Genomic DNA, 9,219 nt, shown 5'->3' on the forward strand with positions numbered 1-9,219 from the left:
CCATCTGATGGTGGTCAGCCATCGGCTCTCCTGCAGCCCGACTGGTCCATCTGATGGTGGTCAGCCATCGGCTCTCCTGCACTGCCCGACTGGTCCATCTGATGATGGTCAGCCATCAGCTCTCTTGCATTGCCAGCTGGTCCATCTGATGGTGGTCAGCCATCGGCTCTCCTGCACTGCCGGCTGGACCATCTGATGGTGGTCAGCCATCGGCTCTCCTGCACTGCCCGACTGGTCCATCTGATGGTGGTCAGCCATCAGCTCTCCTGCACTGCCCACTGGTCCATCTGATGGTGGTCAGCCATCAGCTCTCCTGCATTGCCGGCTGGTCCATCTGATGGTGGTCAACCATCAGCTCTCTTGCATTGCCGGCTGGTCCATCTGATGGTGGTCAGCCATCGGCTCTCCTGCACTGCCCGGCTGGTCCATCTGATGGTGGTCAGCCATCGGCTCTCCTGCATTGCTGGCTGGTCCATCTGATGGTGGTCAGCCATCAGCTCTCCTGCATTACCGGCTGGTCCATCTGATGGTGGTCAGCCATCAGCTCTCCTGCACTGCCGGCTGGCCCATCTGATGGTGGCAGTGCCAGCTCTCCCATGCCCACACTCTCAAGGCATTCGCACCTGCATCCCCACCCCCAGGACTAGCTCTGCTGTGCTTCCTACGGGAAGGATGGGGCGCTCTCTGGAATGCTGTGTTCAATTCAAGTTTCCTTCAGGACTGAAACTGTGTGGCTAAAGTCAGCACTAGCATATCGACATGTTTTATTCTTTCTTCTTGTGAAAACCAGTTTGCTTAATGACAACTCAGGGCTGAAGGGCATTTTTTTTTCTTGCATAGATTGAGACTTGTTTTTGATACAGGTCTCATTATGTAGTGCTGGCTGGCCAGTATGTAGGCCAGGCTGGCCTTCAACTCACAGAGATCCACCTGCCTCTGCCTCCCAAGTGCTGAGATCAAAGGTGTGTGCCACCACCGCCCAGCTAAGTTTACTTTTAATTAAGTGAGTTTATATCTCTCTTTCTTTCTTTTGTTCTTTCTTTCTTTTTATTTGTTTGTCTGTTTGTTTTTCAAGACAGGGTTTCTCTGTGTAGGACTCACTTTATAGACCAGGCTGGCCTTGAACTCACAGAGATCCACCTGCCTCTGCTTCCCGAATGCTGGGATGAAAGGCCTGCGCCACCATGCCTGGCTGAGTTTATGTCTTTAGCAGATTAGGCACAGAAGAACAGATGCCTGTGGAGGTCAGGAGGAGAAGGCATCAGATCCCTGGAGATGGTTTCCAGGAAGCAAATGCTGGCCTTCTGCAAAAGCGGTTTCAACTCTTGACTGCTGAGCCACCTCTGTAGCCCCTACTCTCTCTCCTTTGATAAGACAGTGTGTAAAGATGGGTGTGGTGACGCACGCCTGTCATCCCAGCACTCAGGGAGGCAGAGGCAGGCGGATCTCTGTGAATTTGAGGCCAGCCTGGTCTACAAAGTGAATCCAGGACAGCCAGGGCTACACAAAGAAACCCTGCCGCTCAGGGGCAGCACAGGGGTTCCCTGGGATCCCGGTGAGAGTCCTAGAGAGTGGCAGGGGAGGGGGGAGAAGAGCCGGGTGGGGTAAGGGAGCCTCCTAGGTTACCACTCTTTTCCTTTCGTGTTTCTAAGATTTTTCTCTTTCTATTCTGCCTCAATCCCAGTGATTTAGGGAGCTGACAGAAGAGGATCTGGAGTTCAAGGCTAGCCTCTGATATATACTGAGGTCCTGTACAGAAAAAGGAAGGGGGTATCGTCCAAACAGCTCAGCTGGTAAAGGACAGGCTTCCAGAGCTTAGCACAACTGACTCCATGATGGAAGTGCCATTCAGGCTGTAAAATTCAGCACATAGACAGCACATAGTCCTGAACTGTATGTCCTCAGTAAAGTCTCCACAAAAATCACGTGGGAGCCCCCAAACTCTGGTCACACCTTCCACCATAGAAACAGGCTTCCAATCCACGCATGGCGGTGCACACCCATCGGGAGTGTGAGTAGGAGGATTGACACAAGTTCCACGGAGGCCGTCTGGCAGGAATGAGGGAGCGACTGTCATGGCAAAGCAGACACACACGACAACGCTGGCCATCAGTGACACTCTCATCTCCCCAGCGATCTGGAGATTCACCTGAGCATTGCCACCTTACAACCCTGACCGCCTAGTGAGCCTCCAGGGACAGGTCACTTCAGAGACCCAGGGTCGTGGGAGGTGCATGCTGGGAAATGGTCATGAATGCCCAGCCTGTGTGTCACAGCGGGCTGGAGAGCCACACTGTGGCCACTGCTGGAACACAGGCTGCCTGCAAGGCTGGAAAGATGGTTGCCCCCAATGAATACACTTTGGCCCATCTTAGCGGTCACAGCCCCTTATTGCAGGCACCTTGTGGGATACGGAGAAGGATTCATCCCCTCTGCTCACTCCTTGGGAGCTGGGCAGCCAGGAAGGGGTCCTCCAGGTAGAGGGCAGACAGACTGCTGCCTCAGATACCCCATCAGGCCTCCTGGGAGGCCCAAGGCCCCTACTGTCCCTCCACAAGGTAACAGATATTTGGAAAGGACCCACGGAGTCCAATTTGTGTTGTTTGTTTGTTTTTGTTTATTTGGTTTTGGTTTTTTGAGACAGGGTTTCTCTGTGTAGACTTGGCTGTCCTAGGCTCGCTTTGCAGACCAGGCTGGCCTTGAACTCACAGCTATCTGCCTGCCTCTGCCTCCTGCAGATTTGTGTTGTAATCAGGGTGTGGCTGAGAAATCGTCTGGAAAAGAATACAACCCCTTCCAGCGCCTGCAATCAGGTCCATTAAATTCTGTCTCCTCAGCAGGAGGAAGGAAGTCCCTTCCAACCCCAACCAAAGGCCCTCTTGCCCAGTTTGCTTTCTTTGGGGTTTGGTTTTTGGTTTTGGAGGTTGTGTCAGGGGCGGGACGGGGGTGGGCATAGGTATATACTAGACAAGGTCTCAAGTAGCCCCAGCAGGACTTGAACTCACCATATAGCTGAGGCTGGCCTTGAACCCCTATCCTCCTGTCTCTACCTTCTGAGTGCTGGGATGACAGGTATGCAGGGCCACTCCAGGACCCTCTTCGGCTCTGTGCTGCAGATGTCCTCAATGGTACCCACCATCATTCCTCAAAACACTGTCCTAACTCCTAGCCGTGCTTCATGGCGATCTGTGTGTCTGTTTTGTTCACAGCAGGGGCAGGCCCACCGAGTGCCTGCTGCTCACAGAAACACTTCTGACTCCTCAGGGTCCCTCTAAGAAAGATGACCGTCTGTTCTCCCGTTCAACAGAGAGCTTGCTGTACTGGAGTAGCGGGTGTCCCCACCAGGACCCTCCAGACGCCAGGACAAGAGCCAAGAGCCGAGAGATGCCAGTCTCTGCTTCTGTGCAGGCGCTGTTCAGACTCTCCGTAGCCCCCACGATGCTTCCGCGGATCGAAGGGATACAAAGGTCACCACGGAGACCCCTGACTACAAACCCTGGCCCCTTGGTGTCCTTTCCCTACCCGGAGACCAAACCGACCACCACTACGGATAGCCACGGTTCAGCTGAGTCCCGCATGCACCAGGCACCCAGTCACAGGCCAGCGAGGGTTAAGAATTTGAGTTGAGTTCCAGATTTTCTTTTTCTTCCAGGGGTTTTCCACAGCAGTCCTCCTTTCACTAAGCCGAAGCAAATTCCTCCCCTTCCAGGAAAATGAAACTGAAAGGCCGCGGTTTCCACTTGCTAGTAGCATCCCTGCGACACAAGGATGGCCTCCAGCTGCTCTGGAAGTTGCTATTGGCCAGACTCTGCGACGCGGGTGTGTGTGTGTGTGTGTGGTGGGTGTGTGGGTGCTAGGGAGGGGCGTGGTCTGGAGAGGTTCTAGGGTCCTGGGAAGCGCCATCTGGGGGACCACATGGCACCCTCTTTCTACCACTATCTGTCGGTGCCCATGGACGAGAAGTGCGAAGGGCAGGGACGCGGCATCCGCCGCAGTTGGCTGGTGGCTGGGGTCTTGGTGCTCCTGGTCGGGGCGCTGTTGGTCATCCCACTCGTGTACTTCGCCGTCAGGGCGAACAGCGAGGCCTGCACGGACGGGTTGCGGGCGCAGGACGAGTGTCGCAACACCACGCACCTACTGCACCGCCAGCTCACCCGAGCCCAGGACAGCCTGACGCAGGCGGAGACACAGGCAAACACCTGCAACCGGACTGTGGTAAGGCTGGGAACCGTCCCCTCCGGCGGGCGCCCCAAGTGACTCCGAGGAGGCTTTGAAACCGCTACGCAAGTTCCCACGCCTCACTCCCTGCACCCCCGGCCACCCTTCCTGCACGCCAGCCACCTTGAAATCCAGGGAGACCTTAGAACTCCGGACAGCTCCGAAATCCGGAGCCTCGGGTCCCCCCTCCCAGGACTTTGTGGATCGTGCTGGAGTTGGAGAACTTGAAACTGACCGAGGGAAACGGCCTTCCGCCTCACTGGACTTCCCTCAGCCCTGATCTTCGAAACTTTTCCACTTTTTGAGACAGTTTCTCGCTACATAGTTCAGGCTGTCCTGGAAGTCACCTCTGTACATCAGAGTGACCTACCAAGTGCCGGGACTAAAGGGGTTCACCACCATGCCCAACAAATTATTGAAACTTTCAAGTGTGTCTCTGAGAGACCTTGGCTGGGAAGCTCCGGTTTTTTGGGAAGGGCTCGCTAAAGTGTGTGTGTTGGGGGCCGGGGTGGGAGTGGGGGGCTTAAAACAACCGTTTAGGACACCATGTGTGTGTTGGTGGGCCTGGGTGGATGCACAGGACCCTGGGGGGAACCGGAAGGGGGCTTTGCTTGGGTAGAAGGTCCGCTGATGACTTGACCTAGGCTTTCAGAGACCAGGACAACACCCAACTCCTGTTTCTGATGCTTTTCTGACTCAGGTGAGCCTTCAGGAGTCTCTGCAGAAGGAGGTGTCTCAGACCCAGCAGCAGCAAGCCCGCATCCAGGAGCTTGAGAGTGAGAAGGGGTGGAGTGGGGGAGTGGAGGGGGCCTGGGAAAAGGTTGGGTTGGGGGAGTAGAGGAGGCTTAGGGGAGAGGTGAGGGGAGTGGAGGGGAACAGGGGAAGGAGTGGGTTGGGGGAGTGGAGGGGGCTTGGGGGAGAGGTGGGGGGAGTGGAGGGGGACAGGGGAAGGGGTGGGGTGTGGAAGTGGAGGGGGACAGGGGAGGGGTGGGGTGGGGGAATGGAGGGGGCCTGGGGGAGGGGTGGGGTGGGGGAGTGGAGGGAGCCTGAGAAAAGGGTGGGGTGAGGGAGTGGAGGGGGCTTGGGGGAGAGATGGGGGAGTGGAGGGGGACAGGGGAAGAGGTGGGGTGTGGAAGTGGAGGGGGACAGGGGAAGGGGTGGAGTGGGGGAGTGGAAGGAGACCTGGGGGAGGGGTAGTGTGGGGGAGTAGAGGGGCACTGAAAAAGGAATGGGGTGGGGGGTGGAGAAGATAGGGGTGGGGCTGGGGATGAGAGAGGGCCACAGGAGGCTAGGGAAATGGGTGGGGGTGGGGGTGAGAGGGAACCAGGAGGGAATAGGACAGGCCTATTGGTGGCCCAGATGAGGGTGCCATGTACTGGCTGCTCAGGAGTCTGGATTCTTCCCAGAGACAAACTGAACCCCAAGGATGAAGGAATAAAGATTCATGATTAGAAATGGCGTTTATGAAAGCAGAGGGCAGAGGGTGGGTGGGAAGCCCCTGTGACAAGGGTGGGGCTACAGAGCTGGTGGACCCCCGAGTGGTCTCCAAGCTAGCTCTTCCACAGCCCTGTAGAATGCTCTCGGGTTGGCCTTCCCTGTGATGCCCTGTTCTCGCCACCCCCGCCCTCCCGCCTGATGGCCTTGGCGGCTCAGTGGCCTTGGTGGTTAGACACATCCCAGCTGTTCTTTGGGGTGCTCTGGCCACCTCCGCCTTGCTGACCGCTCACACTGTGGCTGTATACTGACCAGCCCTATGTTTGTGTCATTGCAGATGAGGTCACAAAGTTGCACAAGGAACTGGAGACTCTGAGGTGAGGGACACAGCCCCCCTGACCACAGCCACCTCCTCCCCAGCCCTCCTCATGACCCAGAACCCACTTGGCCCTCACAATCCATAGCTCAGGTCTGAGCTGTGAGGAAGGCTTAAACACCTCACAGCACTAGCATGGGGGCCTGAGTTCAGATCCCCAGCACCCACTTCCAAGGGGGCTGGAGTCCTGTGATACTGGCCAGACTGTCAACCCACACCATCAGCTTGCTATTCAGTGAGAGACCCTGTCTCAAAAAGTAAAAAAGAGGGTATGCAGATAACATCATAGGCATCCCCATTGCACAATGAAGTCCCAAAGTTCACAGGCATCTGGCGCACATCTTTGATCTCAGCACTTAGGAGGCAGAGGCAGGCAGATCACTGTGAGTTCAAGGCCAGCCTGGTCTACAAAGCGAGTCCAAGACAGCCAGGGCTATGTAGACAGATCCTGTCGCCAAAAAAAAACCCTAAATAAATAGAAAGTAAATAAGGTGAATATGATAGAGGAGGACACCTGATGTTGATCTCTGGCCTACATATGCACCTACACAGGTGAACACACACGTGTAAATACACCAGCACTCACACACACGTGTGAACATCCCAATACTCACACACAGGTGTGAACACACCAGCACAGACACATACATGTGAACACACCAACACTCACACAGGTGTGAACACACCAGCACACACGCGCGTGAACACACCAATACTCATACACAGGTGTGAACACACCAGCACTCTCACACAGGTGTGAACATTCCAATACTCACACACAGGTGCGAACACACCAGCACTCACACAGGTGAACACACCAGCACTCACACACGTGTGAACACATCAGCACTCACACATAGGTGTGAACACCCCAATACTCACACACAAGTGTGAACACATCAGCACACACAAAGAAAGCTCATAATGTAGCCAGGTGTGGTGGTGCACATCTATAACCCCAGCACTCCAGAGACAGATGCAGATCGCTGTGAGTTCAAGGCCAGCCTGGTCTACAAGCAAGTCCAGGACAGCCAGGGCTACACAGCGAACCCTGTCTTGAAAATCCAAAAAAGAAAACCAAACCAAACCAAACCAAAAACAGAAAAGAAGAAAAAGAAAGCCCATAATGTGTTTGAGTAAAGAGTCTTAGAGAACCAAGCAATGACGGCGCACGCCTTTAATCCCAACACTCAGGAGGCAGGGGCAGGTGGATTTCTGTGGTTTTGAGGCCAGCCTGGTCTACAGAATAAGTTCCAGGACAGCCAGGGCTACTCAGAGAAATCCTGTCTCAAAAACAAAAAACAAAAACAAACAAACCCAATAACAACAAAAAGAATACAGAAGAGGGTTGGGGAGGAGGGTGGGAAGGAGAAGAGAGGAGGGGGTGACTGTGGATAAAGTGCTTGCAGAACAAGACCAACAATTTGAATTTGATCTCCAGAACTCCGCACACATGCCATGGTATATCAATACTCATATACACATTACACACGCACATGTACACACACGCTCACACACGCTAAATAAAATAAAATTTAAAAAGAATAAAAATAAAATCAAAGAAAAGAAAATGTGAATTTGAAAGACTAAGAATAGGGCTGAGGACTTGGTAGAACACCTGCCTAGTGAGGGGCTGGGGGCGTGGCTCAGGGGTGGAGCCTATGCCTAGAATCCACCAGTGAGGGGCTGGGGGCGTGGCTCAGGGGTGGAGCCCCTGCCTAGAATCCCCCAGTGAGGGGCTGGGGGCGTGGCTCAGGGGTGGAGTCTCTGCCTGGAATCCCCCAGTGAGGGGCCGGGGGCGTGGCTCAGGGGTGGAGTCTCTGCCTGGAATCCCCCAGTGAGGGGCTGGGGACCTGTCTCAGGGGTGGAGCCCATGCCTAGAATCCCCTAGCTTCATCCCAACCCAGAAACATTTAAAAGAGAAGCTGATCAGGAGTACTCAGGTGACCCTCTCCACTCAGGAACCAGAAGAAAACTTCTAGCACAGTGCCGGAGAACTCTGGCGGCCCTGTGGTGGTTTCCAGCCTACTGACACTCATGGTGACAATGTTCACATTCCTTTTGATGCTCTTTTAGCAGGTGAGGAACTGAATCCGGGGGAGCTTGTGAGCAGTGGGGGCAGGGGTGGATGATGGGGGATGGGTATATGGGCTGTTCTTGGGCCCCCCCCCCCAGGGAAGCCGCTCAGGGAAGGGGCGTGTCCTGCGGTGGGCTGGATGGGGTGGTACTTAATCACTGTGTGTTACCCTGTCTCTAGGCCACAGCCCGTTTTGCACCTGTTTGAGGTCACGGGGCTCATGGTGATTCTGAAGAGGTCATGGCAGCCCTGAGGATGTAGAAGCCGCTCAACGGAGCCCAGATTGCATGTCCCTCCGAGCAGCCTTATGATTGGGGTAGGGAGGGGGGCTGGGTTCTTTATTGTTTTCACGGTTATTGGGAGGAGGGGTCACTTATTTCTGATGTCTTTGAACCCTGAAAAATAAAGTAATTTGGAAAGAAAGAGATTACATCTAAGTTGCGAGTGTCACTGGGTCCTCAGCTTCCTCACTTGTCGGGGGCCACCCTACATGGTGAGGTGGACACACACATGACTGCTGACCACACCTACCCACCCACTCTTTCTGCGAGATTCATTGAAAGGTCTGCAGCAGAGGGCAGAGGGTGGCAACCGGCTCTCAGCTCTGCTCTCCTCACTCATGTCTGGCGCTCTAAGGAGAAAGTAGCCTGAGACCAGGATGTCTCTGTTTCTCCTCTGTGCCCTGCAGCAAGCTCTGGGCTGGGGTTTCTATTATCAGGGATCTCCAGAGGAAATGAACTTATTAAGCATATATATATATATATATAAAACACATAAGTACATACACACACATATGTAGAGAGGGGGCTCACAGGCTATAGTCCAGCTAATCCAACAATGGCTGTCTACCAACAGAGGTTTTTTGTTTTATTTGTTTGAGAAATTTTCTGTTTATACAGAGAGGACAAAGATTCAGTAGGCTTCTTGTCTATCCCCCGCCTGGCACACCATGATTGATTAGCCAGTACCAAAGATCCATGTGAGTCATGCCACCACAACATTCACTCTGCCTGTGCGGACTATGACCTCGCATCTGGCGATCAGTGCTGAGCCCTGCTCCCCTGGGGCTCAGTTAAACCCAGCACATCTCATTCATCCAACTGAGCAGCAGCAT

General features: G+C 54.4%; 1 protein-coding gene across 1 annotated transcript; it reads left to right on the forward strand.

Annotated features, from left to right (window-relative positions):
- Nucleotides 1-3,915: 3,915 nt before the first annotated feature.
- Bst2 (bone marrow stromal cell antigen 2) lies at nucleotides 3,916-8,104 on the forward strand. The gene is made up of 4 exons (XM_051169830.1): nucleotides 3,916-4,215; nucleotides 4,919-4,994; nucleotides 5,990-6,029; nucleotides 7,990-8,104. Exons 1-4 carry the CDS (start codon nucleotides 3,916-3,918, stop codon nucleotides 8,102-8,104), a joined length of 531 nt encoding a protein of 176 aa, XP_051025787.1.
- Nucleotides 8,105-9,219: the final 1,115 nt, after the last annotated feature.

The sequence above is a fragment of the Acomys russatus genome, chromosome 27 (genome assembly GCF_903995435.1).
Source record: "Acomys russatus chromosome 27, mAcoRus1.1, whole genome shotgun sequence".
NCBI classification, from domain to species: domain Eukaryota; kingdom Metazoa; phylum Chordata; class Mammalia; order Rodentia; family Muridae; genus Acomys; species Acomys russatus.

Coding starts and splice junctions, on each gene's coding strand:
- Bst2 (XM_051169830.1), top strand. CDS start 3,916: ATGGCACCCTCTTTCTACCACTATCTGTCGGTGCCCATGGACGAGAAG. Junction 4,995..5,989: donor CCGCATCCAGGAGCTTGAGA/GTGAGAAGGGGT, acceptor GTGTCATTGCAG/ATGAGGTCACAAAGTTGCAC. Junction 6,030..7,989: donor AAGGAACTGGAGACTCTGAG/GTGAGGGACACA, acceptor CTCTCCACTCAG/GAACCAGAAGAAAACTTCTA.